Source organism: Miscanthus floridulus, chromosome 8 (assembly GCF_019320115.1).
Source record: "Miscanthus floridulus cultivar M001 chromosome 8, ASM1932011v1, whole genome shotgun sequence".
Classification (NCBI taxonomy): domain Eukaryota; kingdom Viridiplantae; phylum Streptophyta; class Magnoliopsida; order Poales; family Poaceae; genus Miscanthus; species Miscanthus floridulus.
Window position 1 is genome coordinate 2,878,466 of NC_089587.1, and position 16,412 is coordinate 2,894,877.

A 16,412-nucleotide genomic window follows, 5' to 3' on the forward strand; every position below is an offset into this window, starting at 1 on the left:
CGAAGGATCCCCACTCCCTCCGACCTCCGGTGAGATGCCAGAGGGAAAGAGATGGGTACCAGCGGTGGTGGATGGCGATAGTGGCGGCGGCGCTTAGGGCTAGTCTCTCGAGAGGGAGACGAGAAGACGTAACTCTACCTCAATGCACATTTTCATGACACGATTTTTGTTGATGAATGAAATATTGAGAGACGATATTTTTCATCAACAAAAATATGTAAAGCTGATGTGACACTCTTGAAAATTATACATTCAGACTAAGGTCATTGCCCTGGACTTCTTCCGATATGCGTGCAACTTTTTTAAAAAAAAACATGGCCCGCATAGGGCTCCTTTGGAAACCAGGGAGAGCAAAACCCAGGGATGGAAAATGCCCCCACTGAGAACTAGTAAGATGATAATTAAAATTATATTTTCATAGATTATCCAGAAAAAAGTCATCCCTCGGAGGGACCGGAGTTTCCAAATTAGGCGGTGTGGATGGGCAGAAATCTAGCCTAGTAGGCAGTTCGAACTTGGACTCCGGCCCATACGCCTCAGCTCGTGAGCCCAATCGTCCTGGCCCATCAACAAACCCCGGTGCTCTCGTCTCGTCGGCCGGCCCGGCTCCCTCGCAGCCCACCCTGCTGGCTTCCTCGCCCACCGCTGCGGAGCACGCAAAACGCCCCGGCCCCAGTTCCAATCTCGCCGCCGCCGGGTTGCCGTCCCGGCGCTCCGTTTCGCACAGCCAGGAACAGCCCCAGCCCCGCCCCTCGCCTCGATCCGGACTCGCCCGCGTTGGAGTTCCTGCTAGCACCAGTTGGCGCTGGAACTGGGTATGCGTCTTTCTCGATCGACTCTCCTCAAATCCTATCTATCCGCGCGCGTATCTTCCTTTCTGCAGAGTCTTCTGCTTTGCAAATTCATGCCTGCTGCTTGTGATGGACGAAAACGTAATCATCGTTATTATTCGTTATATAAACGGATATTGCTATGCCACTTCATCATGCTTCAGATAGAGACCTGACCTGCTAGGCATATCTGCTACTAATAGAAGCATATTTAATCTAGTTATTATGAGAAATACAAACTATATTTCAACAGCTATCGAAACATCACTGTTCTAGTGTCTAGATGATACTTATTAGTCACTATTAGTTCAACACTGATTGTCAATTCTGAGTTTATGAGATCTTCAGTAGTACTGCAACAACAAAATAAAATGGCAAGGAACAACACCGTTTCCAGTTAAGCTCTGTGCAATGCAGGTACCACAGATGTTTTTCGGGTCCGGTCCAATGTTCCCGTCACATCAGCACATTATATATAATACTAATAGTACAGCTTGACAGTTTCCTTCCCCCTTTTGATGCTCATGGCATCACTAATATATATTTGTTCAAGTCTGTGTAGGAGATCAATCCTGATACCTCTCATAACTGCTGCCTCTATTTATTTGACTTTTCAAAGAGAGATTAATATACCACTACTGGCTAAACGGTTACCATAACACCATGTGTGATGCTAATATTTGTCTCTTACTTCTGTGCCTGATGTTTTTTTGCCATTGTTTTTCCCCCATCTGTAGGAGCATTCCTATGGAGACGATCTCATCCTGTCCCATCTGCAATATACAAGTTCTTACGGTTGAGCTGGAATGGTAGTGGCGGATTCTTCTCCATGCTTCTGCAATTGAGCATCTCCTCCTTTCTTTTCCCTCGGCATTATACACAACCTACCACTATCTTATGCAATGTTTGCCACTATGTCTCCCTTTTGAGAAATGTTCTATCACATAATCTGAAATATTTACAGTATCTAGAAATAACTTTGTTATAGACTAACTAAAGAGGTGCCGTTCACAGCCCACTATATTTTCAACATCATGGTCACTCAAGGACAATAATTGGGATTCAAAAGAAAATGGGTCATCGTGGATCTCAAGAACAATACACCCTTTTGATTTTAGATCCTGGCCATGTAAGTTACAGTTCTCATTCATTTTATTGGTCTGAACTATTTTCCCTTTGTTGTCAATTAGTTGTGATTTAGTTTCACATTCAATTTGAAGCTCAGCTTATGGTGCAAGTTGGTTGGTTTCAAAGCTCAGAGTATTGTGCTATTTGGTATTTTCGTTCTTCACGCTTTTTGCTGAACAGTCACTTTGAGGACCACCAACATAAACTGAACATCGGGTGTCTAACTCAGCGTGCATGAATGTTTAACCCTACAGAAAATCTTGAGGCCCTCTTGCTTCTCATGTGAATGGATTCTTGTGGTGTTGATTGAGAAAGCCGCAGCTTAGATTTTGAAAGGACCTGCCCACATTTGCTGTAACAAGTCGTTGTTTTGATGTGTTGCAACATATTGTGGATTATATTTTCTTTGCTTTGGTTCCTTATTTTGTATGCATAGTCCATTTTGAAACTTCTAGAATAGACTTTGAATTGCTGTTTCTCTATCAGTACACTATTCAAATGTTTTCCCTTAATGCCACAGAGAACTGCAGATCTAGAAAGGTCTCTAAGAAGCAAAAAAGGATGGCAGCGTCCGGTGAAGAGAGGTGTCCACACACTCAGGAAGCCACAGTATCAGGTACATCAAATGGCCCAAAGTACATGAAATTAAGAAGGCTTACATGAATTTGTACATTTATATAATACAACTATCTGGTGTACATGTCATGTTATCAGTTGTGTTATGTGGATCCTGGAATTGCTAGTTCAGAAGAGATGGAGCAACTGAAGACTATTGATAGTATACTAGTCAGGTTTTAGGTTCCTGGTAAGTATGAAAACTAACCCTGTCTTTCTTTGTTTATATGTCAACTGTAAAGACGCACTGGGTAATTTAGATCACTGTCCATCTTGTTATCCATTGTTCATATAAAGGGGCGTACCCAGTGCAAAGAGCTCCCGCTCTGTGCGGGGTCTGGGGAAGGGTATCTATTGTTCAGATATGCAACAAAAACAAAATGAACAATTCAATTATGAGAAATTGTGGCTAACTAGTTATTGGTTTTCATACCACTGTTTTATTGATGCTTTCATCAGTTACTTTGACTTAGCTCAATGCTGTATTTGTGCTGTATTACCCTGATGTTCTGAAGCAAGTTTCTCCGAATTTCTTAATGGTTCAACAGAAAACAGGATGAGGATTATATGTGTTTTGCACACAGGGCACTCTTCCCCTGGTTGAAGAAACAAGAACATCTAATACATTGTCAAACTGTGCGCTGTATGAATGGCACAGCAAGGATGGCCTTGCAGAAAGTATGATATATTTTTTCCCTGTGTCTGTATGTTTCGAAGAAATACATGAAAATTCTCTGTCTTAGTCGACGTTTGCTCAGCATCTTGAATATTTTACAGTTGACGCTACCCTCTCATGCCTTTTTTTTTAAAACCAGAAAATTGAATGCAGTTCAAGACATAAATGACAATTGCGGCTTAGTCGACGGGCTTGACTCATGCCAAATGCCAAGTCAAGCTTGCTGCTTAACTGTTGTTTGCCCGGCCTGATTGATTCTGCAGACAATCTGCTATTGTTTGGAGGACCTTTGAAGAATCCTGACTGCTTTCATACTGAACCTGCCAGTTGACGGTGCGTGCATCTGAAATTCTGAATCTGTGGTGTGGGTAAACGAAACAGAACTTGATGTTGCTGTCTTATGTGGCTAAGTTCCGAGAGCCCAGTACAGTCACTTGTGTTCAAGCGGAGAATCAAGTATTTGTGCATATAACATCCTGCGGCTAATCTTTTGTTATGCATCTGATGCCGCGCAGTCAGCTCAGTTGACTAGAACATTGACTCAAGGGTTATATTCTGCATGGAGTTGGAATCTGGAAATGGCTGAAGCTGCTTTCAGTTACAGCAGGATCGGGTTCCTAAAGCAAGCCGATTTCTGTGAATGTCGTCAGCTCATCGGATACATATGATAGATTAACAGCGAATTTTGTAGGTTATGTATTCCTAAAATATTGCATAATTTTGGATAGTATTCCTTGATAAACTGCGCTTCAATTGGATTGGACGAAACTTAACATAGGAAGCCATGAAGGTGGTTTTGGTGGCGGCTATCTGTCGTGTCATGCGTCACAGATGAAAATGTTTGTGTTTGAATGCTACGTGTATCTGTTACCTGTAATTGCGCTGGGCGTTGAGCCATTCCTTTTCTGAGTTTTCTCCAATAAATATAGTTGCACGTCTTGAGTACAAACTTTGTTAATGCTATGTGTATTTGCTCTACTCTACTCTCTCTATTCCAAATTATAAGTTATTCTAATTTTCTTTGAAGAGTTAGAGTATTTTAAGTTTGATCAAAATTATAGAGAGAATTACAAAGATATATAACATTAAATAGATATGCTATGAAAATATAATTAATGAAGAATCTAATTATACTTATTTGGCATCACAAATATTATTATTTCATTACATAAATTTAGTCAAACTTAAGATGCATTGATTCTAAAAAAATAGAATAACTTATAATTTAAGAGAGGAGGATTACTTCATTTTATGACTGCTACACTTGTTGGCCGTTTTTTTTTTCTTCTTCCGCCCAAGGAATAGGATTACTCCAGATTGTATATAGACTAAAGTAATCCCTGCAAGTTATGACCGGTCAACAGCGTGATAAGGTAACAGTAATGGTTGTCAACTAGTAATTTTGTCATTTCCGTTCTTTGAAAAGGATTTTGTCAATATTTTTTGGTAAGCACGGCAGGCAGCGGATGCGAATTGATTTTGTAGCACGGCTCTCTAGACCAGGTGCTTCTGGTTTACGATTTGCAAGGGTCAACAACTGAAATCCTAGTCCAACGTGGCAGCGATTACTTGCAGATAATCTAGCTGTACTACTTCCCGCTTGTTTCAGATTATTTTCTCTCATAGATCACTATTCAATCATTCGAAATAATCCAAAATTCACTATTCCACCGAGCAGCCGAACGCCCTTAATATGCTTTCCTGAATTGATCGATAATAAATAATAAAATGAAAATACTAATAAAAGAAAAAAGAGAGTAACTTTATTTCCTTTCGGCTGGCCCACCCACCAGTTTTGACGTGTAAGGCACAGGCAGCCGCACAGAGAAGGGCTTCCATTCCAGAACCGAAATCCAAATTCCTCTCCATCTTTCTGGTCTCTGCTCTTCCTCCGTCGCACGCTCGCTCGCTCGAATCGTCCTCTGCCCGCACGCCTCGCAGTCGCAGCGCAGGGCAGGGCCCCACCGCTTCACCGCCCGCGCCAGCCAATGTCAGGCGACGGCGATGCGCGCGGCCTCGAGGCGGCGGCGGCCGCCGCGGCCGAGGCAGCGCGGGAGCTGCGGGAGGCGGCCGCGGCCCTCGTCGCCACCCGCGCCGCCGAGGAGGACGCGCTGCGCCGCCGCGCCGTGGCGCTCGACGCCGACGTCCGCCGCCTCCAGGGCGAGCTCCACGCCCTCGATCCCTCCACGCTCGACAAGGTCCTCCTCGCCTTGCCTTCTCTTCCTCCACCTCTCCTCCTGCCAGGCTCTGCCTCCTTCAGGTCCCGTATCTCAGATCGCGATTAGCTTGCCGACGCGGATTGATGCCTACTTTAAGGATGCCCCTGCGGCGGGGATTTCATCAAAGCTTGCGCCGCGATCCCATCTTTTGCTCCCCATCTCACCGTCTCATGCATGGGCGTGGCATGGAGATGCCCGACTGCTGGATTAATTAGATTGCCTTGTTCTGTCCGCATTTTTTATGATTGCTCGACCTGGAATGGTTACGCCCCCACTACTGTGCCGGATGTTCCAGGATAAGGTTCCATCCAGTTCTGGCAGCTTGTCGTCTGTCTGTGTCTCACAAGCTATGAGAAAATCTGTTAATAACACGACTTGTATAGATGCCAGCCTGAAATCCGAATTCAACCTAATTAATCAAATGGTTGTGCGTACGCTGGCTTTGGTTCTTCGTTCGTTTTGGTTTGGAAGTTTACATGGCTTTGGATCATGCAAGTTGTTACATGTAGTGCAGCATGGTAGCCTGGTAAGGACAGTTAGATTATATGAACTCATTGGCCTAAGGACATTGTTGTGTGCTACTGAAACATCACATCTTGTAAAATCTTCTTATGGATTAGCGCCCTGCACGTCCTTGCAAGCACAATAGGTTTAAAATGACCTAAAGGGGCCATCTGCTCTTGTTCGAAATGTGACATTTCAGATTTATACTTGATGCAGGTCGAGGAGGAACTGGAGCGTGCCAGGGTCACAATCACGGATAGTGATGTGGCTTCGTTTCTTCCCAGCAAGAGAAATGGTTAGATATGTTCTCTTTCATATATAATACCCTACCCTGTTTTGCTCTGGGTTCAAGTTTAATTGTCATCGATGGATCATGATTTCTTAATTTTGATGTACTATCGTGTGAACATGCAGGGAAGTTTCTTAAGACGTTTCTAGGCCCTGTGAATGTGCGGGTGGCGAGGAAGGAAGATAAGCTCAAAATCAAGGATGAGTATAACAATTATAGGGTATGCTTAAGATACTTCTTCAATGTCGTTTGGAAAGACTTTTTTGTTTGTGGGTGGGTGGGGGGGTCACATATGATATCAAGAACTGAAAGTGCAGTATTGTGATTTGTCAGCTTAAACTTTTCACCTTTTATAGTGGTAACTTATTGGTTCCAATGATAGTAAGCATTATGATGAAACTTGTATAATATATGTCACCTTTAATCTGCCACTGTGTACAAAATTTTAGGAGGAACTGAAATCATCAGGGTAAAACATGACTAATTCAGTAAGTTCTTCTAATGAAACATCTAGCCTGTTTTGTGTGATGCAGTTATATTTTATAAACCTCTAGCTAGTACAGAAACACATAATACTGGGCTGTATGCTGGTAAATGCATTGTAATGTTGTGTAAAAAATATACTTTTGGGATTTTGAATCCAAGTAATCCTTAGATCTTTGGGTTGAACTGATATTTCATCTTGTAAACTATAAGGATGCCTCACACCAACAGTGTTGATGTTTTAACCTGTTCTATTGGCAGGATAGGACTGCCTATAAGTTTCTGTTGTTTCCATCTATCCTCCTCCTACTGAGATGGTGGATATGGGATGGATGCCTTCCAGCATTGGCTGTTCAAATTTATCAGGTGTTTTGTCGATACTGTGATATTCCTTGAATATTTTCGCTGTGCTGATCACTGCATTGTCCAACAAGAACTATCTAAATAATGTCTTGCTGCTTCTCAGGCTTGGTTACTATACCTGTACACAAGCTTTGCTTTGCGTGAGAATGTATTAATTGCGAATGGAAGTGACATTCGTCCATGGTAAGGCATCATCACTCCCAAAGTTTCACTGCTTAAGATATTTAAATTTTTAACTGCAGCATTTAAGGTTAGTTGCAAATGTCCATTTATAAAACATAGCTGGTTAAATGTTTCTCAATTCAAATAATTTGTTGACCGTGTTTAGTTTATTCTCTAGTTAAATTTCTTTTCCAATGCATGCTTTCTCTATCATGATTCGCTGCTACATTTTCAGGTGGATATATCACCACTATCTAGCAATGCTGATGGCTCTTATTAGCCTTACATGGGAGATAAAGGGACAACCTGATTGTTCTAGCAAGCAGGTATATGCTCTCTTTTTTTTTTCTGGGAAGAAGCACTGATGCAGGCATCGCTTGGGAAATTTCCTAATGTTGCACTCAAACAATAATCTTTTTGCAGAGGGGGGTGCAACTTTTCTTGCGTTGGGCAATCATGCAAGGCATTACAATGCATCTACAGAATAGATACCAGCGCCAAAGATTGCGTACTCGAATAGCTCTAGGAAAGGTAAGGTCTTGTTTGAATTTAAGAAACTAACTAACCTCTGTGGCATTGGAAACTTATAATTTCAATACATAGGATAAGCATATCTCACATAAGTATTCCACACATGATCCTAACTAGAAATACAAAAAGCTCCTTGTATATGATGAAACATTTTTCAAACCAAGGAACATTCTCCATTTCCATTAGCGTCATAGTGGAAATTTGTATATGATGAAACTAGATGCTTGGAGATCTTCACTAGGTGCTTACAAAGGACAACTCAAGATAATCAATGTTTCTCTGATTTAGTACTCTCAAAAAGAAACAGTCAGTGAATTTATCATAAAAGAAATCTTGTGGGCAGAGCTTATTGGTAGAATGTGAACCTGTGAATCAGCATTGTGTCACGTCATTATCTAATACTTTTTAAGGTTAACCTAACATCTCTCCCAATTAACTCCTTGCAGGCTAAAAGAATGGATGTCGTCGCTGGAGAAACAGCTGGTGTGGAGGGGCAGCTGTTGCTGCTATACCCTGTGCTTTTCATATTACAGGTATGTTGTCTGCACAATTCGAACTATGGCAGGTCCTGGTTTTTCTCTTGAACTGAGTTGCCACTCATCGTGAACCCTCCAGAATAAGTTGTTGGCCCTTCATGCATAAATCCTGTCTAATCGGACTAATATCATTTGTTTGCTGCACTGACGCACCTGGTCCTGATGCTCCATGTTTTCAGGGTTTTGAAGCATATGTTGGAGTTTTACTTCTTCAGACAGCTTTGCATGGGCTTGCCTCCGAATGGCAGGCAAGAATGATTTTAACAGTTTCACTATTTACAGTTGAATGTCAGATAGGATTAAATTGTCTAGGCCCTTGATTGAATTTATTGCTGTCTGGAATTTATTGCCTTTCCCAATATTTGAAATTCTGGGTGGTGGTGGAGGGATATAGGTCAAACTGTCTTGAATAGATCTTGACATGCCACTTGGCACTTGTTCTGGACTGAAATTTACACCTCATTTTCGTTTTTTACCAGGTTGTAGTCTGCGGGATCTTGCTGGTGGTTATGGCAGTCGGCAACTTTGTCAACACTATGGAGACACTGCTACTGAAACTGAGGTTCAAAGCAAAGATGAAGAGAGCAAAGAACAGACAGGATCGCCCACATCAAAATTGACAGGCATCGTCGTTCCTGGAACCATCGGTTTGTAAATCTTTTGACCTGTATTAAAGGATTTTCCATGTTCCTGGAACAATCGGTTTGTAAATCCTTTGACATTGAAAATTGACAGAGCAAAGCTGACGCCATCGGTTTGTAAATCCGGTTGACCTGTATTAACATTTTTGCCTGCTTGTAATTCTCTGTTTTGGTAATTGGCCCTGTAACATTGAAGTTGATATTCCACACAACACGGCGGATGAAACAATATTTCCTCTTCCTCCGATGAAAACTGTGAGTTTGCGCTGTACCATGCTTCTTCTGTTTAAATTCTTTGGGGTCCTGAAATAGGATATATCTGTCTAAAGTTGTGAATAGACATGGGGGGCTCCATATAAATGGTGCAGAGGCTTGTAAGGTTTGATGTTGTCATGTGCTACTACGTACTTTATACAGGGATTGGTGTGAATGATTAGCATCATTTCAGTCTTGTGCTGCAACTACTGGTGGAGACTGCAGAGTAGTAGTATTGCTGACAGTCGCATCAAGTGGCAAGCAATTTGTGGTGCAGAAACTAGTTGAACATTAGATTGATTGATTTATTTATTTATGTCTCAAGACATTAACAGTATCCCATGAGCACGTACCCTGTGCTAACGATCAATCCTTGTTCCAGTTGCATCTTGCGAGTCCAAAACAAATATTGGTGCTACCGTGCTAGGAGGAGTATTTTGCAAGGCTTTTTTGTTTTGGATGGTGTGGTCCAGGAAATTCCCTCGCCATATGACAGCACGCACTAGGGCGTGTTTGGATTGTGACTGGCAGGCAGATTCTCGTCCAGGCAACGATCGTGACCCCAGGCGGACGAAATCCTACGCCTGTGATTGCTTGCCTGGCCAGGCGTTGCCTGGAAGGCTTGAATCCAAACCAGCCCTAAATTACCAAAAACATCCGCAGGAGTCGCAGGACCAGTGTTGGAGAATCCATTCCGGCTAACACACGGAGCAAATCTTTCCAACAATCGTAAGTGTGTATGCTGCAAATATGAGCTGGCTGGTCCTCCAAAAACTGCCGCTGCCTTCGACCACAACCTGAATGATGATGATGAGCATGCTTCACTCGCTCCCTTGCCTCTGCTGCACATCATCACTCAATCATTGAGGTAGCTAGCATCCTAGATTCCTAGTGAGTGAGTTTGTACTCATCTTGTCTGTTCGGTGGTGCCGCGGTGGAGAGCTGCTGGCTGGGCCAAACAAACTGGGGGGGGGGGGGGGGGGGGGGGTTCACTCTTCGCCTCCTAAATCCAGTCTCATTTAGTCTTATTCAGTCACCACTCTTCACCTCCTAAATCTAGTCTCATTTAGTCTTATTCAGTCACTTTTTACCCAAACACTTTGACTACAGTTTAGGAGACCCCCTTGCTAACACCCCCTTAATGTACTCTTATGCAGGAAAGAAAATGCACGGTAAATCCATTCCATCCATATTTACATTTCACTCGGATCAATCTCAAGTCCTCTTCCCCCTCCAATGCACAATCCATTTCCTTACAATCCTACCCTAATACTAACATCAAGGACAATGAAAGGCACAATTTACTTTTGCTACAAGAACACACACACACACATGACACATCGAAGCTAAGACGTCATAACTGCTCTAAACACAATGGAAGGAGCGATCGAAGAAAATAATAAAACGGAGAGTAAATAAATTCAAAACATCAAAATCATGTGAGCTCCAGCAGCTTGCTGAGCTGGATATGGTGGCCGTAGCCCGCCTTGGCGATGGACCTGGCCGCCTTCTCCGCGATGGCGGCGCGCACCTGCGCCATCGACGGCCGGAGCCCGGGCTGCGCCGCGACGCACTCCACGGCGAGCCTGGCCACGTCGGCGGCCTCCTCCTCGTCGTACCCACCCTCTCCAAGACTGGCGTCGACGAGCCCCGCCACCCCGCGCGCCCTGACGCGCGGCAGGATCCGCGCCGTCAGGTTCTCGATCTCGGACGCCGCTCCGCCGCCGGCCGCTGGCAGGCCCGTGACGGCCTCGAGCAGGAGCACGCCGAAGCCGTAGACGTCGGACTTGCTGGACACGATGCCCGTGCGGAGGAAGAAAGGGTCGGCGTAGCCCGGCGACCCCACGGCCACGGCGGCGCGCGCCGGCGCCACCGCCGCCGAGAAGCCCTCGCAGGCGGAGCCCAGGTCGCAGAGCCGCGCGCCGCCGCCGGTGGCGCCGTCGAGGAGCACGTTGGACGCCGACACGTCGCCGTGCACCACGGCGGTGGAGGTGCCGCCGCCGCCGCCGTCGTGCAGGTGCTCCAGCGCGCACGCCACGTCGTGGAGGATGCGCATGCGCTGCGCCCACGACAGCGGGGCGGTGCCCGCCGCCGAGCCGTGGAGCGCGTCCGCTAGCGTGCCGCCGGCGAGGTACTCCAGCACCAGCGCGCCCTCTTCCTCTACAGTAACAGTCATTAGTTTACCACTCCATGTCTCCATCTCCATGGGTGATTACATTACATGTTTTCACCGCGGAGTGAAAGTGAATTGGAAAAAAAAAAAAACAGGCGACAGCGACGACCAAGCTGAAGAAGTGCAGTGCAGTGCAGTGCAGGTTTGACGAGAGGAGGTGGGGAGTCGCCGTACAGAAATGAATGAATATACGCGCCATAGCGGTGTAGCCGTTGCTCTCGACTCTCGTTTGGTAGGTAGGGAGTAAAGTGATGTCACGCTCGCACTGCACCCTTTTTTTTTATTTCTTTTGCAATTTGTAATAATTTATCTGCATTATTTAGAGACTAAAGGCTGCTAAAGTCTAAATTAAAGCCCCTTCATTTCCGAAGGAAAACTCTAAAGCTCCTTCATTTCTTGGTTGCTACTCGCTACTTTGATAAAGAAATGTGTAAGCTTGACTTCAATCATGACTTGTATTAAGTAAAGTGTAAACAAAGCCCTTGTTTAGTTGCTACCCAATTTCCAAAAAGTTGCTACAGTACCTGTCACATCGAATATTTGCGGCCCATGTATGGAGCATTAAATGTAGACGAAAAGAAAAACTAATTGCACAGTTTGGTGGAAAATTGCGAGACGAACGTTTTAAGCCTAATTAGTCAATGTTTGGACACTATTTGCCAAATAAAAACGAAGGTGCTACAGTAGACCCAAAATCCAAATTTCGCGAACTAAACAAGGCCAAAGTCAATGCATGCCATATCAGATCCAAGTTACTAATAGCTTATTTCTCCTTCTAATATAATTTGCCACATGTAAGCAAGTTTCATGTCAAAATAATCGGTACTATATGTTTACTTAAGGTGTATGAACCGGTGTCTGTCTTTCTATCTATCTATCTTTAATAAAAAAAATAAAAACCGTAAAAGAATAAAGTTAGAACAAGGAACAGGGACAGTTGGTTTGGAGCAGAACAAAGTAGCGTAAGCGTGGAGTGAAAGTGAAAGCTTCAATGATTTCTGTGTAGCGAGATGGGAAAAAAGAGAAGCAAGGCGCGCACGAACGAATGAACTCACCGTGGTCGTCGGAGTAGGCGAGGAGCGCGACGATGTTGGGGTGGCGGAGGCGGCGGAGCAGGTCGAGCTCCTGGCGGAAGGCGCGCAGGCGGCGCTCGCCGCCGCACCAGCGGTGCACCTTGACGGCGACGGGCGAGCCGTCCAGGAGCCTGGCGAGGTAGACGGTGCTGGAGCCGCCGCGGCCCACCACGGTGGCCTCGTCGAAGCCGCCGGTCAGCGCCTCCACCTCCCGCCACGCCAGACGCCGCGGCGCCTGCTGCTGCTGCTGCGCCTCCTTCTTCACGGCTATTAATAACGCTTGCTGCTGCTTGGGCTTGGCCGCCGCTGCTGCTGGTTGTGGCTGACGATGACGTGGCGCTGCTGCTGCTGGTGCTCGCGCCTCCGGGTCGGCGTCGGCGGAGGGCCGTCTGCGGAGGGCGGCGAGGCAGTGGCGGATGAGGAGGAAGGCGATGGCGCCGGAGGCCAGGAGGAGGACGCAGAAGAAGAGCAAGGCGAGCGCCACGGCCACCTCCATGGCGCCCCCTCTCTCTCGCGGTAGGCTGCTCGCTGCTTTCAGAAGTCAGAAGTCAGAAGTCAGAAGCAGCTACCTGCTGCTTGCTTCAGTGTGGGGAAAGCAAGGCAAGGCAAGGCTCAGGAAGGGGAGAGGTGAAGGAGCCCATGGTCTATATATAAATAATGGGAAATTAAAATGGAAGGAAAAGTGGTGGCAAGTTAAAAGGCAGAGCTTGATACATATGCAACAGCTAGCTAACCTCATTCATTTGTGCTTGTGCTTAGCCTTGCTTGCTTCGCTCGCTCGCTCGGTAGTTGAAGAGGGCCACTTCAGAAATCAAACAACTGCTTAATTAATCTGTGGAGTAGATACAAAAAAAGATTTGATTTTTACATGCATGAAAGATTCAAATTTTGACCCTCAAAATATACTCGGTCAATTTTTTATAGCATCGGACGACGATCAAATGGGATGGTTTTTCTGAGACAGCTGGCCGGTGCATAGAAATAGAATATAATATTTTATACATAAGCCTTTGGAATATATACAGATGCTCGGAGACAGACAGAATTTAACGTCCTGTTCGTTTGGACTTGTTTGACTTATAAGTTATAGCTGAAACTACTGTTGACTGGTTTGGTGTGAGAAAAAAATATTATTCATTAGCTAATAAACCACAATTTATAAGCCAAATATGATAGAGCGAACAGGGCTGAAAGCTCGTTGACACGCTTTGCATGCAGTTGGATTCCCAGTAAGAAATAATGCAAAATTGCAAATGCAGTGCAGTGCAAGCTTTGTGATGACGACTTGTAAGCAAAGATTGATGTCATCTCAGCAGCAGAAGTAGAGCTAGAGCAGAAATCCCAAAATGATATAATAATAATAACATCAAGGTGCTGTTTAGTTGCCTGTGTTTAGTTCCCAAAATTTTGCAAAATTTTTCAAGATTTCCTGTCACATCGAATCTTTGGACGCATGCATGAAGCATTAAATATAAATAAAAAATAAAACTAATTACATAGTTTAGACGAAATTCACGAGACGAATCTTTTAAGCCTAATTAGACTATGATTGAACACTAATTGCCAAATAACAACGAAAGTGCTACGATACCGTTTCCTAAAAATTTTCGCGAACTAAACGAGGCCCTAGCAGTGGACGGCGGAATATTATACACGATCTTAATTAATTATTACTTCGATCTAGTCTACGTATGAAGTGAATTCCCATGCATACAAATGCACAGTGCAGTACATTTTTACACGGTTAACGAACCTAAAAAAATATATGGGAGTGTCATCCGAGTAATAAAAAAGTTACTGTGGAGGTAGCACAAGTAACCACCAGCACATGTACTACACGATAGAAATTTGCATGCAATGAATGAACGGTGTTTCCGATGCCTAATTAAGAGAGGGTACAGTAATCAGGATAAGGAGTTATTAGCCGGCCTGAAAATTGTCTGAATGCGTATGACTACTATTGTTTGGTTCAACAGCGTAACAACCATTGGTACGGTAGATGCAGCACCAAAAAGAAAAAGCACTGTGCACAAGCATTACTAAACACTATGCTAATAGTAAGCTAGGCATGTTTGGATCACCTAGCTAGAACTAAAATTTATCTGTGTGGACTAAAGTTTAGTTGGGGTAAAATGTACTCCCTCCATATTGATAATTCAAGTCGTTTTGAACAAGGTTTGGATCAAACATTGGGAATATAAATTATGAATAACTTTTAAGTTGTTGAGTTTAGAATTGTGAAAACCATCTGAATAGATTTGTCTTGAAAAGTACTTTTCATAAAAATATATATGTATCACTTTTCAAAAATTATTTTTATAAAAATAAAGAGTCAAAGTTATGTTTTAGAGATCGTGTTGCTGTCCAAAACGACTTGAATTACTAATATGGAGGGAGCACGTGGCTAGCTAAAGTTTAGTCCACTACTATTAAATAAACATAAGTTCACATTTGCTAACTAATTAACTAGTTGCTAGCTGGGTTCTAAACACTTTTAGTACATCTGTTTGAATATTTAGGAGTAAAGTTTGGTCCATATGAAGCTAAACACAACGCTTTGCCTAACTTATATTAATATAGTAGACAAGAGATCAACAAATAACAAAACAAAAGTCCCACAAGCTACATACACCCCTCAAGACGATGACACACACTACACTAGTTTTATTGAAAACTAAACAATATTAATAGAAACAAGACTAAATAGTAGTAGCATTAGCAATAGCGGTTGATGTTGCGACATGTGCAATTGTGCATTGAAAGCCACACTGTCTACTATATTAATATAAGTTAGGCAAAGCTTTGTGTTTAGCTTTCTTTACTAGATATCATGGACCAAACTTTACTCCTAAATATCCAAACAGATGTACTAAAAGTGTTTAGAACCCAGCTAGCAACTAGTTAATTAGTTAGCAAATGTGAACTTATGTTTATTTAATAGTAGTGAACTAAACTTTGCTAAAACACTGCATGAGCATCATATTTATGTGTAAATGTGTGTAATATATGGTGTAAAGCAATGTACATAACTTGAAACGATCATCGGAAACGTGAAACGAAAGATACATTCAATGTCGCGTTATATTACTTAGGGTTTTAAACGAATTTTTATTGAACAAAAATACTATAGAATGCATATACGACACTTTAATGAAGTTTGTAGTATAAGCTTCGTAGGTGACGATGAAATACTTGAGGTCGCGAAAGGAACTCCCTAGCTAGCGTACCGAATAGCTTGGAAACCGAATTCGGCGCGAATCCGATCGAGACTTAGTCGAATTTCCTAAGTCGGGAAGCGGTGTGACAAGGCCAAGTTTGGTAATTTTTGCAGGCGAATTGGATTAAGTAGTGGTTGGGTTTCATGGCTGGTTTTGATAGCCTAACATGCCTTCTTGAGTATGGAATATGTGGTTTAACAATTGAAGCATTGAGTTGGATTTTTGGGACGCTTTAAAAAGCATGCATGACACGTTTCCAGACGGTTGCAGTGTCTCGGCATGGTCACCGTGCCTTGGCCGGCGTCGCCGCTCACCCACATGTAACACCCTTGGTGTTACGCCTTAATCAAAATACTAAACCATGTCATGAGCATCATGTTTATGTATTATTGCATGTGGTAAATGAGAAATTAAATTTTATTGCACTAATTCTCGAATTGAGCTCTAATTTATTCCTTGTCCAAATACTCTCCAGCACAACTCATCTCACTATTGTCATCCTGATCCAACTCCATCTCTTGCTATTTCATCTCCTTCTTGATCCTCGGAGCATGCCTCAGCACACTCGTAGAGCAAGCCCGCATAGCACGTTTGTAGTACCCTTCACTGGCATGTTTCACCACAGTGTCATTACTTTGCCGTGTCATGAATGGCGAGTTAGGCAGCAGCCTCTAGCGTGTTGCACGCGCTCTTTAGCAAACGAAGATGACCGACCG

General features: G+C 43.7%; 3 protein-coding genes across 3 annotated transcripts; 2 read left to right on the forward strand and 1 right to left on the reverse strand.

Moving 5' to 3' along the window:
• The first annotated feature begins 648 nt into the window (after nt 1-648).
• LOC136470888 (uncharacterized) lies at nt 649-2,763 on the forward strand. Its single transcript, XM_066468619.1, has 5 exons — nt 649-815; nt 1,568-1,639; nt 1,845-1,959; nt 2,479-2,574; nt 2,673-2,763. The coding sequence occupies exons 2-5, from the start codon at nt 1,578-1,580 to the stop codon at nt 2,754-2,756; spliced, it is 357 nt and encodes a 118-aa protein (XP_066324716.1). The 5' UTR covers nt 649-815; nt 1,568-1,577; the 3' UTR covers nt 2,757-2,763.
• Nucleotides 2,764-5,095: 2,332 nt separating this feature from the next.
• Nucleotides 5,096-9,099, forward strand: LOC136470889 (uncharacterized). Its single transcript, XM_066468621.1, has 10 exons — nt 5,096-5,447; nt 6,189-6,267; nt 6,387-6,481; nt 7,006-7,110; nt 7,211-7,290; nt 7,505-7,595; nt 7,693-7,800; nt 8,247-8,333; nt 8,516-8,584; nt 8,816-9,099. Exons 1-10 carry the CDS (start codon nt 5,238-5,240, stop codon nt 8,954-8,956), a joined length of 1,065 nt encoding a protein of 354 aa, XP_066324718.1. The 5' UTR covers nt 5,096-5,237; the 3' UTR covers nt 8,957-9,099.
• A 1,416-nt stretch (nt 9,100-10,515) lies between these two features.
• On the reverse strand, nt 10,516-13,111 carry LOC136470890 (salt tolerance receptor-like cytoplasmic kinase 1). Its single transcript, XM_066468622.1, has 2 exons — nt 12,461-13,111; nt 10,516-11,392 (listed from the first exon to the last, which is right to left on the reverse strand). Exons 1-2 carry the CDS (start codon nt 12,972-12,974, stop codon nt 10,668-10,670), a joined length of 1,239 nt encoding a protein of 412 aa, XP_066324719.1. The 5' UTR covers nt 12,975-13,111; the 3' UTR covers nt 10,516-10,667.
• Between the last annotated feature and the right edge of the window lie 3,301 nt (nt 13,112-16,412).